Source organism: Prionailurus bengalensis, chromosome A1 (genome assembly GCF_016509475.1).
Source record: "Prionailurus bengalensis isolate Pbe53 chromosome A1, Fcat_Pben_1.1_paternal_pri, whole genome shotgun sequence".
NCBI classification, from domain to species: domain Eukaryota; kingdom Metazoa; phylum Chordata; class Mammalia; order Carnivora; family Felidae; genus Prionailurus; species Prionailurus bengalensis.
This window is the reverse complement of record NC_057343.1, coordinates 236826860-236849374: the sequence shown is the minus strand read 5'-3', so window position 1 is coordinate 236849374 and position 22515 is coordinate 236826860. Positions and strand designations below refer to the sequence as shown.

Here is a 22515-nt window from a genome sequence, read left to right as displayed (position 1 = left end):
CAGGACGGGGACCTCGGTGCTGCCAGAGGCACCTGCCATCCCGCAGGCTGCAGGTGACCTCGGGCAAAGGACAGAACCTGCAAGAACAGAAGCCTGGAGGACGTCCCCTGGAGCTCAGGTTCAGACGTGGGAGGAGGGGCCCTGTGGGGCTGGGAAGGGACTCTCCGAGGACTCAGACGTGGCCCAGGGCAAAGTGAGGCAGAGACACTGACAGGGCCTGGAATCCGCCAGTACCAAAAGGGAGGCCCAGGCCCTTCTCCCTCCTCCCACCGCTGCGGAGCAGCCTCTGGGCAGAGTCTGCGGGTCCCCAGCAGCGGGAGCCCAGCAGGCCCAGCTCAAGGGTCCCAGTACCGCAGGGCAGGGCGGGTAGCAGGGGAGGGGTGGGGCTGGGAGGCGGGAGCTCCCTACCCCTCAGTGCCCTGGGGCTCCTCTCTGCCCCCTGGGGGGGCAAGTGAGGAGCACAGAGGGTCTTCTGGGCCAGGCCCCTGCTGCTGACAGTCAACCGGGAGAAGGTAGTTGCACGCCAGGGGCCCGGGGGGCCGGGGAGTTCTCGAATGCCGCGGAAAACCTGACGCTGTTGAGCCGCTGCCCTGCCCTGGTCTGCGGCTGGTACAAGACCCAGGAGGGGGCCCAAGCGGACCCTTCCCAGCGGCAGTGCTTCTGATGGTGGCGGAGGAGCCACATTGGACGTCCGGCTGCCTGCTTCCACTCTGCCTTGGCCGTGGCATCGAGAACACCTGCCAGGCAGCTTGCCTCCCTCGGGCCGCCCTCTGGGTCCCGAGCGGCTTTCACCAACAGGCCCACGATATCCAGTGGGCAGAAAACCCTCACCTTTTGTCCCCCGCCCGCAAAAGCGTGGCTCACTCCCCGCGCGCCCCACCTCCCACAGCCTCAGGAGTGGGTCCCCTTGGAATGACACCAGGGCAAGTGCCTGGCTTGGGGTGGGCCATCCCACAGCCCCCTCCCTCCTTCCCTCCCTCTCCTTTGGGGTGGGTGGGTCGCACCCCGCCCACCAGCCCTCCCTGAGGGAAGCCTCTCTCCCTTGCCCCCGAGACCCCAACCTCCCTCTGCAAATCCCCAGAAGCGACTCGGGACAAGCGGTTTACTGCTGCCTGGTGTTCACAGAACACCCCACGAGGGAGTGAGCCTGAACTCCCGTGGAACCGTGAAAGTCCTTTAAAGTCATGCTTCATCATTAACACTCACATGGGTTCTGCATTCCCCTTCAATGATGCTTGTCTTGAAAAATGGATTCTTCGGCTTTCTGAGCGAGCTCCATCTTCCAGGAAGCGGCCGCATTTCCCCCCAACTCTGCATCACTTCGAGGGTGGGAGCTGGGCTCTAAGCGAGGGCCCAGGGCCGAGTAGTGGCCCGTGGGGACAAGTCACTGCCGTAACCCAGGACAGTGACACCAGAGCAAAGAGAGCTTAGGACCATGCGTGATGGACTGTGAGGGGGCAGATGCTCCCTGAAAAGTGCCTTCCACTGAGGATGCCACACAAATAGAACCGTAAATGTGGTTCCAAAGTCCATTTGTGTCTAAAAACACAAGGAAAGACTGACATCTGGTGGCCATTTGTTAGCATGACATCACAGGTCCAGAAATTAACTTCTTCAGATGCTGTCTGAATTATAAACTGTCAGAGCTGGAAACCACTCCATGAAATGTAGCCAGGGATTTTAAACGACATAATGTGGTTGATTTTTATTATGCAGAAGCGCATCAGATGAAGGAATAGCTCTTCGTAAAGCAAAACATAGGAACTTGCAAAGAACAAGTATCTTTCCGTTTTGAGTTCATATCTCCTTGGCTTCTAGACCAAATCTATTAACCATTTCAGGGGAAGACGACATTAATGAATTAAGTCATCAGTGTAACTAACATCCAAATTATGTTACGTTCTAAAGCTTTAGTTTGGAGATGTTACTGAGTATCTGGGAGGCCGTGAGGCAAGAACTGAGCCTTTGAGTCAGTTCCTCTAAACAACTGACTGGGCTCCACATGTACAAGGGAGCCCCCTCATCAGAAGCCAGAATCTAGACATCTCTCCAGGCCTGAGGATGCTCGAACAGAAAAATGCAATGTTTTTCTTGTAAATTTGGTAAGAAAAAATGATTAAAAAAAAAACAAACAAAACCAAACCCAAGAGACCACAAATTAGTTTTGTACAAGTAAGCTAAAGGCATATTTGTTTTCCGAAATGGATACCATCGATAACTTGTTACTAAGTACTCTCTGCTTCATAGATCCTATGGATTTGGATCTGTCCTGGTTGCTTTTCCCCTAAATGACAGGTAATCCTTTATAAGAAAACACCGGCTCAAATAGGCCACTCACTTGACAATTTAAAGGCAGGTATGTGGTTCCAAATTCACTGTCCGTGACTTTCTGTAGTGTAGACGTTTGCTGGCTTTTTTCCATGACAACAATGAGACAGGTGTGGCTGTGGGAAATGGGGAAAGAGGAAAAATGTAATTTTCGGCATTCCTCAATTAGTGGCCCTACGTCAGTTTCCATCACCACGTATAACATGTGGTTTTGTTCAGCTGGCAAGGTAAGAATGAGTTTTACATTTCTTTTAACAAACTTAATTTATTTGTTTCTCATGTTTATTTTTGAGAGAGAGAGGGAGAGGGAGACAGAGCGTGAGCCGGGGAGGGGCAGCGAGAGAGGGAGACACAGAATCCGAAGCAGGTTAAGGCTTTGAGCCGTCAGCACAGAGTCCCACACGGGGCTGGAAGTCACGAATGTCGAGATCATGACCTAAGCCAAAGTCACATGCTTAACCGGCTGAGCCACCAGGTGCCCCAAAATATATATTTTTAAGTAATCTCTGTACACGACCTGGGGCTTGAACTCATGACCCCAAGATCAAGAGTCGCATGCTTCATGGACTAAGCCAGCCAAACACCCCAAGTTTTACATTTTTAAATGATTCTTTAAAAACCAAAAAATAATGACAAATACACAGTAGATCTACGTGGCCCCCAAAAGCCTAAAACATTTATTATGCGGCCCTTTGTAGAGTTTGTCTACCCTACGTTATATGAACAAAACGCTTGTTTCTTTGAACGTCTTCAGGAATGGTTTAAGAAGAAAATGCGCGTTCAGTTTTGAATGTTAAATGCTTAATTTTTTTTTTTTACCTTCAATCAGTTGTAGCAAATTTGATTCACTCTGACATTCATTGAGTACCTACTGTGTACAGCACTTCACGAGGTTTATAAGGAAAACTGAGAGGTGTCAGAAGACATGACAATCACTGTAATCCAAGTCTAAACGCGGGGTTACAAAAAGATCAGTCAAGGGGCGCCTGGGTGGCTCAGTCGGTTGAGCAACTTCAGCTCAGGTCATGATCTGGCGGTTCGTGAGTTCGAGCCCCACGTCGGGCGTCAGGCTCTGTGCGGACAGTTCGGAGCCCGGAGCCTGCTTCAGATTCTGTGTCTCCCTCTCTCTCTGACCCTCCTCTGCTCGTGCTCTGTCTCTCTCTCTCTCTCTCTCTCTCAAAAATAAATAAACGTTTAAGAAATTAAAAAAAAAAAAAAAGATCAGTTGGTGCTAAGGGGAAGAAAAGAAGGTAGGTGTCACTTCAGGTTGTGGAATAAAATGTGGGACCTGTAAGGATTACCTGGTAGATGACAACCAGTAGACCTGGGAGGAAGGTGTTCCAGGCAAGGGGAAGAAACGGGCCGAAAGACAAAGGCAGAAAGGCAGCAGTGAGAGTTCTGAGTTCCAGCAACAGCAGGTGTGCTGTGGGTGTGGAGGGCAATGTAGAGGGAGATGAGGCTGGAGGGTAAGCTGGTGCCTCCTCCACTCAAATAACCTGGGAAAAAAAAACACTCATTTGGGAAACTTTAAATAAAAGGGAAGTTACTGTTAAGACACGTTTGTCTGGATCAGAAGCCAGAGATGGAAAGTTACCAGGACGCAGACATGGTCTGCTCTCCCCTTTCTCTAATGGGTCACACGACGGTCTTCCGAGGTACATCTGCTTCCCGCTGCGCTGCTGCTCATCTCCTTTCCCCGTAAACCCTGGTCTTGTTTTCCGCTCAGGGGTAAATGGATCCGTCAGGTACTGGACCGCCTTAGGTGTCAACGACAGGAAATCTGGCTGTCAGGTCCGGAGCCCTGGTCCCTTGCTCCACAGCAAGTGGCAGCCACAGATTGTGTAAGAAGGGGCAGGGGTGCGGTATTTGTAGAGGAACCAGACTGCTCTCTGGGGAGGGCCGTTTCCCGTCGCAGTGTCCGTACTGAACATTTTGGAAAAAGCCGGTGAAGTCTGGGTGTCTAGGTAGCACATACAATGCTCGTATCGAATGCTAAGAATTTGGACGTTGGGAAGCCGCGGGAAGTTTCTGAGCCAGGCAGTGATACGGTAACGAGCTGGGATCGTTAAGAAGAGAATTCTGCTGCCGGGGGATAAGGTGAAGACCTTCGGTCCGAGCCGAGGATCAGGGCCCGAATTTACCCAGGAATTGCGGCCAGGGGGAGGAGTTTTGTTTTTTCCCTCTCAAGGGGTATAGACTTGAGATTTGGGAGCGGCCTGCTACCGTCCGTGACTGGGGTCACCGGCTGCGCCCCAGCCAGGGCTTCGGGCCGCAGGGAGGGGCCTGGCAGAGAGACCGACCGACCGACCGACCGACCGCCGCAAGCGCGGCCAGCTGCCGGGAAGAACGACGGTTCCCGCAGGAAGGAGCGGCCGCTGTCGCGAAGGCCGCGCCACGGCGGGAGGACTCGCCCGGGGTCGTCCGCCGCACGGGGCGTCGGGAAGCGTAGTCCGTCCTTCCCCTCCGGGTACCCGGCCGGGCTCGGACAGAGCGGTTCCCTCCAGCTCCAAATCGCACACCTGCCCGTCCCGGCGCGGGACCTCCCATTGCTGCAGGCGCCTGAGTGACGTCATCAAGGGGGTCACCGCCCCCTCGCTGAGGGCTGTAGGTGTCTATGGGAACCTGCCACACAGCCAGCCGGCAATAAAAGATTAACCCCCTACTCGGCGCAAGGGGTGCACCTCCGATGCCTCTGCTCTCCCTGACTTTTCCTTTGTGGGCGCCTCTCCCGCCGCCTCGGCTCGGCTCCGCTCCCTATTTTGCTCAGGCGGCGCCGCGGGCAGCCCCAAGCCGCGGAGAGGGGCGGGGCGAGCTAGGGCGGGGCGGGGTCCTGGCTGGGCGCTGTCGCGCTCGGGGGCCGCGCCGGGTCGCGTTTCTCTCTAGTGCCCGAGGCGGCTCCGGTTGGGAGAGCCCTTCGCCAGCTCCACGGGGACCTCTGTGCACGGATGGACCCGCCCGGACCCGGCGGGAAGCGGCCTGGCAGGCGGCGGCCCCGGCGGCGTCAGCAGAGGGAGGACAGGGCCCGGGCCGCGGGTCCCTGAGGCGCGCGGGCCCACCGGGCCCGGCGTTGGCACCATGATGCCGGGCGAGACCCATTCGGCGGCGCCCGGGACGGCGGCGGACCTCTCGCGGTGTCAGGGCTGCGCCTCCCTGCAGCAGGTGCGGCGCCTTCCCGGGCCGGGGGCGCGGAGGAGCTCGGCCGGCCGGGGCGTGGGGCTGGGGGTCCCGCCGCGCGCGCTGCGCCCGCTCCACGGCGGAAGCTCCCCCTCCTCCCCTGCCCGCCCCCCTTTCTACTGCAGTTGTATTGGGAACCGCCTCCTTTGCTTTATTTAGGCTTGCATCCCGGCACTCGTTTACCGGGATGCGGCGGTGGGAGCGGGGGGCAGCGTGAGCGAGCGCTGGCGGGGCCCCTTGCTTCACTCCCCCAGTCTCAGGGCTTCCCCGGGGCCGACGGGTGATGGGCGAAATGCTCGGGGCCGCTGCCTCTCCGAGGACGAGGTTTGGGGCTGCTCTGGCTCATCTTGAAATATTTCTTGCCCGGAGGCAGGCCGTGCTGGTTGGCGGGGAGGGTCATTCATCAAAGGCGTGCACGTACTGGAAGTTTCTAACAGCAGGAGGGACTGTTCTCTACGGTGACAGGAGAGGAGTTACTAGTGTCTGGCCCCAAGTCTTGTGAGGTAGTAGAAACGGTCCCAGGCACTTGTGTCCGACCTGATCCTCTTAGCTGTCTGATATCGAGGGTCTCTTAACTTCTGTCAGCACCATTAGTGGTGAAGTGGGGCCCCTCCCTGCCCTACCTACTAGATGTCATGAAGTTGTCACTCCTTCTGCCTGGTGTTCTAGGCACCAGGGACATAGTGAGCAGAACACACGATCTGCCTTTATAAGTAAGACTCGTGTGTGCAAGTAAGACTTTACAGGGTTTTAAGGATTGGGAGGAAAATAAAGGAGGAGTTGGAATGGTGGTCTTGTGGGGGCAGAGGGTTTTTGAGGGGGTGAGGTAGGGAGACCTGAATGTTAGCCGAAGAGCGGGAGAGGACCTTCCTGCGTGGAGGGGTCAACGTGGAGGAGCCAACAGGTGGGATGTTCGGAGGTGGGAGGGAGCAGTGGGTCTTTGGGGAGCAGAACAGCGTCTGCTTGGCATGAGCACAGTGTGGAGGGGAGAGTGGCTGCTGGGATGAGACCAGAGAAGAATGTAGGCCAGATAGGCCATCGAGATAAGGTGTTTGGTTTGGTTTTTTTTTGTTTTTTTGTTTGTTTTTTTTTAAGAGCGCTATCTGTGAAGTGATCCCAATGTTAAGTGTTGAGAGCAGGGGAGAGAGAAAGGGAGTCCTGCACTGGCAGGAAAAGCGTTTCTGAGCTCAGCTGCTGCGCTGGATAGGTGTCTATAATGTGCTTTTATTTTCCCTCAAAACCCCGGGAACTTGAGTGGAGGTCTCTTGGATCTTTCATAAACCGCATTCTTTGGGCCAGTTTCATCCCAAACTATTTATAGGTAACCTGCTGTGTTTTAGGCAGCAGGAGGAAAAAGGCAAACATTCTTGATTTCTTGAGCTTCCATGTTAGGAGGTGGGGGGAGGGAACAGGTTAAACAAGTTACATGAGAAAATAATAAATATGTTGGAGATAAATTAAGCAAAGGAGGTAGAAAGAACAAGTGGGCCAGGAAGGGGCCACTGGTTGGTGGAATTTACGTAGGAAGCCCTGGGAAGGCCTCTCTGAGAAGGTTCTGTTTGAGCAAAGGGAGTGTGAGAATGAACCCCATCGACATCTCGGGAAGAGAGCGTCCCGTCCAGCAGGCAGATCAGGTGTGGACGCCCGACACGGGAGCATGCCGGATGTGCTTGGGAAGAGAAGGCCAGTGTCGTTGCAGTGGAGTGAACGTGGATGTCATACCCCTTCTAGGCTGCGTAACAAAACGCCGTAAAATACAATGGGAGTTCATTCCTCATAGTTCTGTTGACTGGGAGGTCTTAGGTCAGCACAGGCAGATTTAGGGCTCAGGGCGGGGTGGGGGGGGGGCGGCGTGGTTCTGGTTCCTGGTTTGTGTCTGTCTGTCTTCTCGCCGTGTCCTCACCCCGTGTAAAGGGAAGGGAGCTTTCTGGGGTCTTTTGGAAAGGGCACTAATCCCATTCCTGAGGGCTCTGCCCTCATGACCTAAACACCTCCCAAGACCCCACCTCCAAACGCTGTCACATTGGGGATCAGATTTCAACCTGTGAGTTTTGGGTGGAGTTTATTAGCAGTCAGGGAGTCTGATGAAGGCAGAATGAGGAGGGCCTGATTGTGGGGCTCTTCTGGACACCGTAAGGATTTTGGCTTTTACTCTGAAAGGACAGTGAGCTGTTGGAGGCTTCTGTGCAGAACAACTGGTGTGAATTTCACTTTTCAGTTGTGGATTTCGTCCTCCTTCAGGAGCGTGGTTCCCCGTCCTCTGGTAGTTGAAAGTAGCAACTGTAGCTTTCTCTTCGTGTAGGCCGGAAACTAAGTGTCATCCTTGGTTCCTGTCTTTCTCTCCCATCCTGCATCCAGTCTGTCAACCCATTCCCTTGACCCAGCGTTCGTTTCCCCCCACTCCTTGCTCTTCCCCGCTGCTGCCAGCCTGTGTGACCCAGCGCGATCTCTGGCCTAGAGATTCTCGCTGAATCTTGCCGAGGACTCCCCCTCTCCTGCCCTTGCCGCATTCCCAGACTTGGGTCTCAGAACAGCAGTAGGAGACCTGTGAAGTCTCTTCAATCCAGGGGCCTGCAGACTGGTTCCCTGGGGGGCAAGGTCATTGAGATCCAGGCTGTTGGCAGCTCCTCCCCTGGTCATCGCAGGGCACACGCCGTGCGGGCAGCAGGCAAGGAGTGGGCATGCTTGGGCTCCAGGGAAACTTGATTCACAAAAGCAGGGCCTGCCTTTGGAGACCTCTTCCCTAAATCAGGACACTCCATTGCATTTGGGGTTTTTCCTGGAACGTCTTTTTAGGGGAAGAGGAGGATCAGATACGCGTAGAGCCTCGAGCAAGTCTTTAATTTTGCAAAGTGAGGCTGGGAAAATAGGTTTGTGGCAGGCGATTGAAGATCTCGATGGTCACCACCTTACAGTTCTGCGTTAGTATTCTCAGCTTATGGACTGGAGCGAGGTTTTGCACGATTGCCACGTAGTAGCCGTGTCTTCCCTCAAAATAGCAGGTGGTGACGTACTGCTTGGATTGGAGGGGGTGCCACCAGCTGTGGTACGTGCTAGTGATAACAAAAGCCTGGGGGAACTGAAGCTTCCCAGGGATGGGAACAAAGAAGAAAAAGGTCTAAATGTGAGAATCTACAAGGAGGAGACGGGTCCCAGGTCTGGGAACTAGAAGACCAGAGAGTAAAACCTGAGCAGCTGAGCACTGGTGGAGGGAAGGGAAGTAGAAACGCGGCCGGAAGAGACGTTGGAAACGTGGGAGTGAGGTTCTGGAACGACCACGGGATTGGGGATCCCCAGCTGCAGTCACACGTGGTGTGTGTGGCGATTTGTGTGGTACACCGTGCCCCCAGGTGCCCAGGGGACTTCTGGGAAAACAGAAGCGGCCCGGAGGGTACGCTCCATCACTTACGGAAACTTTGGAAACTTCTGCGGCAATCATGAGACGAGGTGCTGTCGTGAGGGGTCCGTGAAGGGAAAGCTGCTGGCGGAAGGCAAGTGTGGACCGAAGGGGACAGAAGGGCACAGGGAAATGGGAGCCCGCGAAGTCAGGGTGGGGAACGTGGAGAACAGGGAGCAGGATCTGGCCGCCTGAGCGGGGTCACCTTTTGGAGAGGCGCCTCAGGACCGCAGCGGGTTCCACACTTGAGGCAACCTTGTGCCAGAGAAGCTAAGGGGGTGCCCTGCACAGAGAGGGTGGCCTGCTGTGTAGTGTCGCACAGCTCCCCGCATCTCGCACACCACGGGCAAGCAGGCAGGTGTCATCCCTGCGGGAGGCGGGTGCTAGGCCTTTGTTGCGGACCGTGGCGGGTAGCTGACTGTCTGTCCTAAGTCCCGCGGTCCTGTCCTTGCACTGGAAATCTTCCCTCCTGCCCCCCTCCTCCTGCCCACTCCGTCTTTTTCGTGGTACCCTGTGGTCGTCGCTGCGTCCCGCAGGGTGCGGATTAACCACATCTTCTGCATCCTCTGTGTTTTGTAGTCTCGTGCCTCCTCTCCTGTCTCTTGTCACCCTCAGTGGTGATCATGGTTTGTCACTGAGCTCTGGCCCCAGGTGCGTCTGGGTTCCTGAGTGTGGGACGCCACGGGATCCAGTGTGGGTCCTTACCCTGCTGCCAGTGACCGTTCTCGAGCTGGTTGTTTTAGGTCTGGCACAGGCTGCTGTGTTCTGGTGGAGGCGAGGCCCCCTTGTCACCGGTTCCACTCCCTGCGGAGCAAAACCGTTTAGCCCTGGGAACCCTGATGAGAGGCCGAAGCACATGGTGATCCTTTTGTGCTCGCGTCACTGGACTGGATGCGGGGCAGATGCTCTCTGGCCGTCCTCAGAGCAGAATCGAGCCTGTGATTTATGTAAACTTGTGTTGGACTCCCGCTGATAATTGCCTGTGGTTTAGAACCTGAAACCTGTTCTCTCCTAGACATACTGTAAGTGGTTTGTAAGTGGTTGTGTTACAAGGGACACTCCCTTGTCCGGCATTGTCGGTCGTTTAGCAAACGTGTGTGCGTGTCACGTCATGGTATGAGTTTGGAACACAGTCACGGACAGGAGGGGCTTGAGGCTCGTGTTCTAGTTCAGGTTACAGATGGCGAGAAAACCACAGAACAAGTGTAGGAAACAGGTACCACGTTGGGGGATGCACGGGGTACCCCGAGAGCACCGAGGGGCGGGGCAGCGGAAGGCGGCTTCCTACAGGAAGTGAGTCTGAACTGAGGTCTGAAGATGATTCTTAGCTGAGTAAGGAGAGAGAGTGAAGGGAGAGTGTTGTGGCCCGAAGGGGGGCCACCGTGTCCTGCCTTCCCGGGACGCGGAGCCACTCAGCTGGTCTGGCGGGGAAGTACCCGGAGCAGCACTGGAGGGGAACGTCCCTACCTTCCTGCCGTGTTCCCAGCCACTCGACGCCAAGGAGTCCACAGGGGGGGTCCTCACTCACCGTTCAGGAGACACGCTCCGCTCTGGTGGAGATCAGTGTGGACTTTAAATGATTGCAGTTGATAAAAAGTTGGCCAGGACGAGGAGGCGGAGGTGTGTGGCACCCTGGAGAGGATTCAAGGCGAGCAGCGAGCCACATCACCCCCAGCCTAGGGGTTAATGGATTACTGTGATTTTTAAAAATAATTTCTTTTGAAAAAAAAAAAAACAAAAAAAAAAACGACTCAACTTAGAACGTACAAGAAAGTCGCCAGAATAGCACACGGAACTCCAGCATTCTCTTCACCCCACTCGCCGATTGTCCAGGGGTTTGCTCGTGGGCCTCGTCCCTGCTGTGCACACACGCCTTCCCTGCCCTGCACGCTTCGGGCTGTGTTGCCCAGAAATCCGAGCACCCTTCAGCATGGTGAGCCTGCTGCCCTCCAGTCCTGACGCGAGCGTCGGTGCAGCCGCTCGCCCAGTCCCTGGGCCCCTCGCAGTTTGCTTCCGGGCCAAGGAGGAGCTTCTGCCTCTCGCTGGTTCGAGGCCCGGTCAGGAAAACGTGTTGTAGAGCACTTGTGTCTCTTCAGCCTCCTCTGTGGAGTCTCTCTCTGAATTTCGTGTCCCTGAAAGCTTCAGGAGCATAGCCCGTGTTCTCGTTGGCGAGGTCTGCAGCCGTTGTGGGGGCCACGCTGTGTCAGGGCTCCGTGAGCCCACACCCGGGGTCAGGGGTTGGCCAGGAGCATGCACGTGAGTGCACTCCCCTCCTCGCCAGGGGCCTTACGGCCGGAGGGCACAAAGCAGAGTCTGCCCTGCCGGGCGGAAAGGCCCTGAGGAAGCCCAGCGAGGGTGACTGGACTCAAGTGACGTTACCCAGCAGTGCTCAGTGACACACACGGAGTGTCTGCTGGGGGCCGGTAGGGCGGATACACACTCAGATTCCAGAAGGAAAGCAAGTTTCGGCAGAAACCACACTGCAGGTCAGCACAGGGAGCCACTCAGCATCGAGCGAAGGGTGGGAACCCTCTAGAATCCCAATTCCCCACACACCACCACGGGCACCCTTGTAGCAGGCCTTTCTGGGGACAGTCTCAGACCTGCCGTGTCCTTTGTTCCCACACGTGCCCTGGGGGGGCCGAGGGAGCGCCCCCGCCACCTCGTGAGCCAAGGCCAGAGACGCCGCGAACATCGCACAGTGCACGGCACAGCCACCGCAGACGAGAACCTGCCAGCCCGGATGTGAGTGTGGAGGTCGACCTGGGCACCCTACTTCTCCTGTCGCCACCTCTGCTAACTGACTTGCTGTCTGTCACACGTCGTGCTGACCCCTTCGGCGGTGCCGGTTTCCTAACCGACCGCACCGGTGGCCTCTCGCCTGCCCCAGGCCCGCGGGCCGGCCCCCTGCCAGGTTGTCCCGCCCCTCCTCGCCCTGTGCCCTCCGGCCACCGCTCCCGTTCCACGTCCCTGGGAGAAGGGAGGGAAGGTAAGCAAACGGCGGTGCCCTTTACTTTCGTCAAGTGCTAGGCGTGCGCAGTGACCGTCCAGAGGACCTTCGTGGATGAGATTGAAACAGCGCGCTGTGGAGGAGGAGTACTGGGGAGTCAGTAGGGGTGACGGGACGTGCTGGTCCGGGAGCCGTATTGGTGGACGAGTGAGTAAGTGCGACGGAGGGCTGGAGGGAGACTCAAGGTGGGGTTAGCGACGGGGGACAACCGGGAGGAAGCCCGAGCCTTCCGGCAGACGTTGCAGCGCGACTTCCAGAAGAGCCAGACGGCTGGGAGAGAAGCCGCGGTCCCGGGGAACCCCGTCACGTGGGCCTGTCCTGGAGGGGAGCTCCCCACACCTGCCTCCTTCCCGAGGCTGGGCGGCGTAGGGCCGTGTGCACTCGTAAATGAGCGAAAGTCACTTAGACACAGCCCGCTGCACACTCACAGCCCTGAGATGTGCTGGTTAGTTAGAGACGGTTTGGACCGGATTGGAGAGACACAGAAGACTTGTCAGGGTGCTGCAGGATCTGCCCGGATTTGAGCTGCCGTGAAGGCGGGCTCAGAGGGAAAAGTCAGGGCCTCGAGTGCTGTGGTTTCGTCTTTGCTTCGTCTGCTTTTCCCCTGTGTGGTGCTGTGTTTTGTGGTTTTCATTTCTTGCCTGTAGCACATGTGGGCGAACACAGGTTAGAGAGGTGGCCAGATGGACAAGATGTGTCCACGGACGGACAAGAGCCAGCAGCCCCCAGCCCCACCCCCCTCCCGTCCCACTTTGAATTGTTCGCGGTGCGTTTTGTAATGAACCTTAATAGCGTTAAGTGACAGACTTGTGTTGCTGCTTCTTGCTCTTCAGTGTCAGGCGTCCTGTCGGATGGCTGACCTCGGCAGGTGCACGCTGAGCTCTCCTTGCAGCCGGGACCCTGCTGCCCCTGAGGCCCCTGCCCTCCCTCTGCTCCCCTGCCTTCTCAGCCCGTGTGTGATTTCGGTTCCGTCCCTGCTCCGAGCGGAGGTTATTCTGACTGTATGGTCTTCAGAGCTGTACTCTGGAGTAAATCGTGATTACTTTTCCTTTCTTGTGTTTTTTTTTGTTTGTTTCCCCGGATGAGTGATTCTAGCCTTAATTCAGCTTGCTCATCTTGAACATGTTAAGGACTCTTTGCTGTATGCCAGGGACGGGTTGACCCTTTCCTGGCTCATCCTGTTCACTTCTAATAGCAGGCCAGCTCTGTCCCTCCCAGTGCTCTGTCTCCTTATCTGTAGGATTGGAAAGGGTCCTGAGGCAAAGGGAGGCTAAATAAATCTGCCCAAGGTTCCCGGGCTGGAAGGAGGTGGGGCAGGAATTTGAATCCAGCTGTGTGGGACTCTAGAGGTTTCTGGAATGTCTCTTGCATGGTACTTAGCACTATAGAACGGCATCTGGAAGCAAGGTGGGGAAGATGAAATCCACTAGCAAAGAACTGGAAAGAGGATGGGAAAAAAGGAAGAATCACTCGTGTTTAAAAAATCATACTTTAAACGCATGGTGCGAACCAACCACGTTGACTTGCAGCTCTCTGCCAGTTAGGTCAGAATATCCTCAGGGCTTTCATTCCGCCAGATGCTCTGTCGTTTGCTCCTTAAGGGGGAAATTCCGTGCAGAGCCTTGGGGCCTCCCTTCCAGGGTGCAGCCGCCTTCTCGATTCTCGTCACCTCTGTCTTTTGTGCCACGTCGCCTTCTCTGGGTTTACTCCAGGAGTTGGGGGGCGGGGGGGGTCACGTGTGGTCATGACCTGCAGTACCTCCCTCAGTAAGGATGTCTGCGAAGTAGAACTTTTGTAGAACTTTGTAGAACTTCTGACTGGGAAGAGTCTATTTTCAGCTAACTTGAATTTACATAAAATCTTGTTGGAGGAAAAAACCAAGAGTGTCAGTCTTACCATCCCAACTGATTGCTAGCTTGCACAGAATTTTACCTTGGAATTCACTTTTCCTTCAAAACTTGCAGGGTTCTAGGTTTCCAGATTGTTGTGAAGGCTGAAGCCATTCTGGTTCCAGATTCTCTGCATGCGACTTGGCTGGTTTCACTTTTCTCTCAGCATTCCTGTAGGGTCTTTGCTGTGTCTCCGATGCCCTGAAACCTGGTGCTGATGTTTCCTGGTTTGGATTCTGTTTCTATTTAATGTGCTGGGACCTTTCAGTTTGGAAATGTCTGGCTTTGGTTCTGAGATTTGTTTTCCTTGAGTATCAGAATGACTTTGATCATCTGTCCGTCTTTCCTGTTACTGTGTCTAGAGCTCTTACTTGTTGGGCATGTGGGATCTTGCCCTGACAACTTTCATTGCTTTTTATTTTACTTTATTCTTAGGTCTGTGTTTCGTTTTATCTGGGGAACTTTTATTTTCAACTTTATCCTCAACTCTTTTGAGGTTTTTATTTTGCTTCCCTGTTTTTAATTTAGTTCTGACAGTTTTATTGAGATACAATTCACATACCATAAAATTCATCCTTTTTATGTGTGCGATTCAGTGGTTTTTAGTTCGGTCACAGTTTTGCAACCCTGTCACCACTTTGTAAAACACGTTCCTCTCCACCCGAGTCCCCCACCTCGCCCCTGCCAGGAACCTCGTGGGCATTAGCGGTCATTCCCTGGCTCCCCCGCCCCCCGTCCCTGGCAAGCGCCAATCTCCTTTCTGTCTCTGGATCTGCCTGTTACGGGCAATTCACGTGAATGGAGTCATACGTGAATGGAGTCCATTCACGTGAATGGAGCTTTTGCGAGCTCGTGTGGGTAGCGTGTGTTTGCAAGGTTTACCCCTGTGGTAGCGGGTGGCGTTCATCCGTTTCATTGCCGAGTAATCACGTTATGTGGCTGTGTGACATTTTGTTTATCCGTTCTATTAGCTTATTTTTTACTTCTTTGTCTAGCGTGACTAATGCTGTAAACCACAGTGTGCGGGGTTGGCAGGGACGTGTGTTTTCGGTTCCTCGGGGCACGGACCTAGGAGTGGAATTGCTGGATGGTCAGGTGATTGACATTTGAGCCCTTGCCCAACCGTTCGACGCAGCTGCACCGTTTCCTGCCCCCCACCCCCGACTCGGAGGGTTCCGGTCTCTGCACCCTCACCAGCACTTGCTGTTGTCTGTCACTGTGGTTTTTCTAGCCATCCTCGTGCGTGTATGTGTTTTTAATTTTTAAGAGCTATAATAAAGTTCCTCGGAACTCTGTACATTCCTTTTACGAGTGTTGTTTCGTGAATGTAGCATCACTTAACCTCCGCTCGTACTACTGTTCTTGCGGTTTTCGTCTCGGTCTTTGTTTACTCCAAGTTGCTTGGTCTTCTTTTGGTCTCTCTCGCTCACGTTCAGGGTTGTCTCTGATGGGCAGAAATCCTTGATTATTTGTTCGTATTAAAACTGTTGGCTAAGGTGCTGGCGGGAAACGCTGAGTGTGGGGCTTCAGGACCCTGGGCTTCACACAGAAGGTCTGGCGGGCCGTTTATTTGAAGCAGAGCTCCTGTCAGTACCTTTAGATCTCATCTGCAGGCTGGTTACACTTCCTCCGACGAAGTGTGGTCAGTCTCCTGCCCGGAGGGCAAAAGGACTGGCTGCCAGTGTCTGGCAGCTTCGTGGGGCCCGGAGGTGGTCAGCGTCCCCTCTGTGTTTAGGAGCGGCTCGTCCCTTTGTTTCTGGCACTGCGTTCAGTGTCCCGGGCGGAGAATTCCTCACAGCAGACCTTTTCCTGGATGGTGGCAGAGAGGTAGGAATTTGAGGATTAAATGCTTGCAAGAGAGCTTGCGACCAGTTCTCACGTTAGCACCGCCTGCCGGCCTCTGGTCTCAGGGGAACCTGGTGTCCCCGTTCCCCGCCCCCACCCCCTGCTCTCTGGAGCCCCCTGAATCCGTGTTCTTGAATCTGCTTTCCAGTTGCCATTGGCCTCTTACTCTGCTCTCATCTTTGTGGGTCTTGCCTTTGGCGGAAAGTTCCTTGACTTCAGTTTCAGCTGCTTTTTGGGGAGGGCGTCAAAGCAGATGCATTCCTTACCCTCTGGGCCTGGAAGTCTGTTGCTACACCCCAAATTTGTTAATGAAAGATTGTTTCTTCAACGTGGGAGGCCAACTATACATTGAATACAAAAATGAATGGGCCCCCTGTTGCCCTTTTGACCGTCAGCGTTGAGAGTCTGGATTGTACACAGCACCGGAGCGGTTAAAGCTAGAAATACAAAATATGAAAGCCTAAAAGTACTAGGACAGCATAGAGGAGAATCCCTTAATTTTAGCGTCATGGGTGGGATAGGACTTTCTAAATACATCAGGAAGCCGAAATTTTGTAAAAAGTGACAGATTCAACTCTGAGTATTTAAGACGTATACATGCCTGCGTGGGTGTATTTCAGTAGCCACCTGACATACCGTATATGCATTTGTAACATTTAATGAAATGTCACCGTGCCTTAGATGTGGCAGCCCCTCAGAAAGGGCAACTTCCCCGTGAGCAAACAGTAGGAAGGAGCTGTTAACTAAGAGGAGAAGAACTGTGAGTAGCCGGGAGAGATTTGTCAGTCACGCTCCTAGAGAAACACAAATGAAAAAATAAGGGCCCTGATGGGGCGCCTGGGGGGCTCAGTGGGTTAAGCGTCCAACTTCGGCTCAGGTCACGATCTTGCGGTCCGTGAGTTCGGGCCCCGCGTCAGGCTCTGGGCTGACAGCTCGGAGCCTGGAGCCTGCTTCCGATTCTGTGTCTCCCTCTCTTTCCGCCCCTCCCCCATTCATGCTCTGTCTCTCTGTCTCAAAAATAAATAAAACGTAAAAAAAAAAAAAAAATAAGGGCCCTGAGATTTGCATTGCCTGTAACTGTCACTGCTGCATGAGCCTGTCTGCACTTGATCCTAAGGACGGGGAGCAGCGTCTCACAGGGGATGGGCAGGGACGCTCGTGGGGTGCGGGTGAAGGCTGAGGAGAACCTGCGTGTCCCGCAGTGGCCCCTGGTGCCCTGAGCACACCCAGTGTCGTGTGTGGGAGCGGTTCCGGAGGGAGATGGGCGATGTGGAATCGAGATCTTTCATTGGGGGGCGGGGCCAGAAGAGAGCTAAGATTTTTTCTTTATGTCTTTCAGTGTATACGGTTTTTATTTTAATGATCACGTTACGTGTAGGACTGAAGAAGGTGCACGTGGTACTGTAGAGGGAGATGTTTCTTTAATTCTCAAAATCATTTGGATTATCTAGAAAAAGGTGTTTTGGTATAATCAGTGAAAATAAGTACTTATTTCTGAAATATTTGCTAATGAAATGTGCAGACATGAAGGGGAAAAAGTCACTTAAGGAAAAAAAATTTTGCTTTTAAATCTTAGAAACACTTTGAGCAGTGTAATTAATGATGTTTTCCCTGTCGATAGCAGCAATGTAGAGCCGGATTTGTAGTTCGTCCCTAAAATCTACAGATCCTTATAAAATGAATTTTTTTTATTGAATCTGGTCCCTATTTTAATATTCCTATTTGTCCTTCCTGTGTTATTTTAATTTTTAGTGTGTGTGCGTGTGTGTGTGTGTGTAACTTCTGTGTCTTTTCGGTTGTCTTCAATCCCTTCAGAAACAATGCAGAGTAAGTTGTAGACTGATGATGACTGGTAGTTGGTGAGCGAAGGTACTGACTACTCACCAGACTGTCATTGAGAGCACAAGTCACGGCCTCAGCACGGCTCCCTTGCTGTCGGGGAGAGAGCGTCATTCACGTAAAAATTCAGGGAGATAGAGCATGGGTTCAAGATCACTCGGAGTCTGTGGGTCTGTCTTTATAGGTAAAGTGAGTAGCGTCTTCATTTCTTTTATGTCACAGAGTGAATGAACAACGTGTTCGTGTTTCACAATACGTTACACAGAGAATCTGTGTAATTTCTAAAACAAGTAGCTGACTGTAGCTGTTTTTGTCTTTCAGAATTTAAACGAGTATGTTGAAGCATTAATTACCTTGAAGCAAAAAATTATTAATACAGAGTGAGTATGTTTTCAAGTGTTTGGTTGCACTTCATGAACCCAACGGATAAGCCGGAGCAGGTGGTGTGTTAGACCCCTGGGCCAAAGAGACCTTGAGTCTGTCACTGGAGCCCCCGTGCTGTGGGCCACGGTGCAACTCACATTGCGTTACTGGCCCACAGGCCTTTACAGCCAGCCTTACAGCTTGGGAAGTGATCTGTGCTAGACAGAGTAGACATTTTGTTTCAAGCTGTTTTCTGTCTTTAAAGCCCTCTTAGCTTTAGGACTGGACCTCAGGTTTCCTCACAGTAAGTATTTCATAGTCATGGGATGAGATTTAGTCTTTTTTTTTTTTTTTTTTTTTTTAATATTCTAAAAGTCACATGAATTTATAGGCTAAGATGTTACTCCAGTCAAAGGGATTTAAATTAAAAGTTCATGTATCCGTGCAGCGCTGCCTCTAAGGAATTGAAGGTGATGTGTACATGTATACATATATACATGTATATATATTCAATATATGATACAGCTGCAATATATACACACACACACGCATACATATTAAGCATAAATCTGTTGCCAGAAACCTAGGAACAAGGGTGCCTGGCATATTTTGAAATGTGATTTTAACAATGTATTTTCCAGATCAAAAAGGTAACGTAATTCTTTTCTTTGTTGCAGTAATTTATTAACAGAATATCAGAAGAAATGTGATGATATCCTTTTACCAGCTTTTTCCTTCGAATTGTAACATTTACATCTTTATAGTTTCTTAATGAACCGTGGGGATTTTCAGTTATCTTTCGGAAGGTGGGATTTACAGCCTCTAAGGAAGGAACACAGCGTGGACGTGAGTCTCTTCCTGTGACCGCGTGGAATGACAAGGACTGTGAGTGGCCGTTTTAGAACAGTCTGGTTTTGTCCCTGGCTTCGGTTTTCTTCAGGTTTCCTAACTTTCTAACGCGTGGGTCTCTTTCATTTGTCCTGAGGAGGTGTGACGTATGTTCTGCGGGTTTAGGAATAGCGTGAAGCTGAATGTGAGAATGTTTCGGAATTTCTGAAAGACTTGCCCTGTAGGAATAGTCAGAATGTTGGAAAATTGACTTTTGTTAATTAGCTTTCTGATTTGTAGGGAATTACTATCGATACTATCCCTCATCGGGGTAATTTGTGTTGACAAGACAGGCGTGGACTCGTGGTCAGCATTTGTTGAGTAACCGTCGAAGTATTTTGTTGCGAGGGTGCAGATGGTGTGTGTGATTCATTTTTCTGCATTTTGTGGTGAAAACATTCATCACGAAGGAAATCTTTCCCGTAAAAAATAGCACAGGTGTATTTGTGAGGATTCGCTGAAGTTCAGCTTCAGTCTCGGGACACATTCTGCTGTTCAGCTTTGTCGGGAACCTGAGGCCTGCTTCGATACTCTTTCTGACTTTTCTGAGCTTGTGTGTGATCGCTGATTGTTTGTGTCGGTGCTACCGTATCTAACTTGTGTGATTCGAGTAATAAAATGAAGGCATAAGCTGTAGACTTATTTTTAGTACTGGATTTTTATGTTAAAAACCATAGGTCAGTGAAAGCCCCTTGTGCTTTATTTGTTGAAATTCGCAGTCTGTCTAACTAAATGTATATTATGGTAAGAGCAACGATATCTTTGATAGTAATAATATCTTTTATATCTTTGATCATGAAAGCTGAACAGAAACAATTAATAGAAATACTTCTAATTAGCTGAATAGGGAAATAGGCGATTCCAGTATTAGAAGAGTATATACTTTCATTATATCCTTTTTTGGCATAAATTTTTGAGGTAATTAACACATGTAATCTAGCAGGAAAACTGATTTACTTTTCAAAAATTTGTCAAATTTTAAAGTCAAAATTGTTAGAATAGTTTATTAAAAACTGGTAAGCCTCGGGCTTAATTCTTGAATGCGCGTTCTGTGCTCTGATCCTCTGCGGCCTAGCTGCGTACTTGGCGTTGGTCCCAAGTACGGACTTCTGTACCTCGCGTGGGCAGTAGCTTGCCCTCGCAGCCCACGGTGCTCGTGGTGCAGGTTTAAATGGCTTTATTTTGTAACTTCATTTCCTACTTTTTTGTGTAATTCTGGTTGTTGTGTTAAGTTTATTTCCTTTTTCTGAAGGACAGAGAGTATATTTTATTTTTCCTTTCGATATGTTTGAACTTTGCTTTCTTGCAAAGACTGGCAAGAGTGAATATAGTCCTTGATCTGGAGCAGTCTGTATTCTGGGAGGAGGATGCAGGTGTGATGTTGTAGACATCTGCCACATTGTGCTCTAAACGTGGAAACTTCCAGGAGGTGAAATTTAAAGGGATAATTGTTTTGTTCTTTTAGCACGGTTTTCCTGGCAGCATGAGATGGGGGTGAAGTGATCATACCATGGACGCTGTCAGAGTAAGGTCGTCTAGATTTCCTGTTCTCCCTGTGTTTCTCTTCTCCTTGCTCATTAAGTGTAGTGGTAGATGGTTTGTGCAAGAACCTAAACTCTTTTTTGCTGGAATTATGCTGGGGACCATCTGAGAAATCCAGGGTAGGTTGTTTCAGGATTTTGTTACTCACAGGATTGGAGGTGTTGCTCGTTGGTTGATTATTACCTTGTGTTTATTCTTGGAATTTCATATTAATCTGTATTTAATTGAATACCTTGTTTCAATTTAGAGAAGTAGGTGTTTTGACTTTAGGTACATGGTATGGTAAATAGAATAACGTAGTAAAAATTTTTATTGCTGTGTTATAAATGGCACGTCAAATAATTGTTTTCTAGGAATTGTGATCTTGCCTGTATGTATATTGAACAGAGATTATTACAGATACTTTTAAAGTGAGTTTAATCTTCAGACAACTGTCAGTAGATAAAACTCTCAAGAGTTTTCTTTAACAAGTTTCACAGCTGCAGTTTGCAAGAAGGTAAGCTACCTGTTTTCATCGTTGTTTTGGGGTAGACATTTAAAAGACTAGATTTTTTAAACAGACTCAATCGAAGTGTCACATGGGATTGATCCATTGTATACAGTGTTGCTTTGATGGTCATAATAGAAGAAGATTTACATTTTTATCCAAATCAATTTGTTATCAAGGTCTTAAATTACAGCCTGGCGTTTGACTTTTCAATACTTGAACCCATGGCATTGCCATTGAAATGAAGTTTACTGTTAATCAAATTGTAGTCTGTATGAATTGGACTGTTAAGTGCGGTTATCTTGTGCATTTTAAACAATTTTAAATGGACTTAACATTTAGCAGCGTCTCATACTCTGAATACATTCGTCACCTAGAAGAAGGCAAAACATTGTTATGACCTGGATCACAAAATTGCCCGTCACTTAGTTTGAGTAAATGGAGATGACTTCCAGATCGGAAAAGCCAGAGTATCTGACAGATTGTTCTTTAATATATTCTCCGTCAGACTGAGAGTGTCTCAGGTAGCTGTTTCATATACTTTTTATTAGAAATAGACTATCATGTCAGAGGAACAAAGGGCAGCATGAAGGTCATGTTGATGTAAATAGAGAGAAGGCATTTCAAATGAGACATTCTCTTGTTTCTTTTTTGTTCCAAGTTAGAGAAACCAGGAAATCATCAGTAGGTCTGTTTAGTAACATGCTGGAGATACTTTTGCCGACTGACGCTAACGCATTGTCCGTTTTTAGAGAGAACAGTACTCTGCATCACCAAGTGGAACAGATGCTTCAGAAAATCTCTCCTCTGCAGAAATGTCAGGAAGAGCTGGGATCTTTAAAAGCAGAGCTAGAGGAGAAGAAGGTACCTGAAGGGATTTTCCCACAAAGCTTCACCTTCCGTAAACTAAGGGCTGCTTATTCACTGTCATTGGAATGAGGGGGCATTTTACATCTTCACAGAGGAAACAGGTGCTAGTCAAGAAGCATTAAGCGTATTACTATTTTTAGAGAAGGTCGCACGGGTTGATTCAAGGCTTGGTCCTCATGGTAATTGCTAGCCCTGTAATGCTGTGTTCGTGGCTTCTGTGTTCTTTGAGGTTCTCCGGAGGAACCTGCTAACTGTGGGTTTTTAGGGCTATTGCGTGTCCTGCGTTGATTGCCTATTCACGTTGGTCTTGCTTTAGTTATAAAATGAAAAGCAAACATTCAAACTTAAAGGAAGAGAGATCATGTTCTCTGTTTCAAAATCAAGTTGCAGTTTATTTAAAATTCTGTAAACCTGGGGGGTGGTGCAAAAAAAAGTGCTGTAAACTTGCACTTCAGTATGAATTTCGGCGTACTCTTCCCAGGAGTCTTAGGAGAGAATTTATGGCTTTTGCGGGTAACGTAAGTCAGAGGCCAGTAAAGTTGGTTGCTTGGTTTGCTTGAGACATGTCGTAGCTAAGCTGGGACAACGCCGGTCTTCTCAGCCTGTTCTCCAGGCCCTCGTCACGATAGTGTCTGTGCCTCCCAGTCTTCACCTGGTGCTGTTCTAGCAATGTCGTGCACCGATCGGTTGTCTGACCTGCTTCAACAGTGACCGGTCGTAATACTTTTGTAGAAAGTCTTTATTCTGTGTTGAATGATGCGAAGAAGGTGAAACGGAAACAGCCGCAACATTGAATTTTGGCTGCCTCTGACACATAATCGTGTCCGCAGCCACAGCCGAGAGGAAGCAGGAACACTGGCGTCAGACCCCAGTGGCAAGCCCT

The 22515-nt window shown here is 51.0% G+C and overlaps 1 protein-coding gene across 4 annotated transcripts in view; it reads left to right on the top strand.

The window, feature by feature from the left end:
* The first annotated feature begins 5163 nt into the window (after positions 1-5163).
* ICE1 (interactor of little elongation complex ELL subunit 1) overlaps positions 5164-22515 on the top strand; it is a 57077-nt gene continuing 39725 nt past the window's right edge. For 3 of the 4 annotated variants that reach the window (XM_043601439.1, XM_043601431.1, XM_043601450.1), the window contains exons 1-5: positions 5164-5487; positions 17804-17862; positions 18523-18557; positions 20753-20771; positions 21515-21626. In XM_043601439.1, the coding sequence (XP_043457374.1) occupies positions 5404-5487; positions 17804-17862; positions 18523-18557; positions 20753-20771; positions 21515-21626 (309 nt within the window). In that variant the 5' untranslated portion in view covers positions 5164-5403. The remainder of the gene's footprint in view (positions 5488-17803; positions 17863-18522; positions 18558-20752; positions 20772-21514; positions 21627-22515) is intronic. The other variant, XM_043601423.1, reaches the window with a different exon arrangement.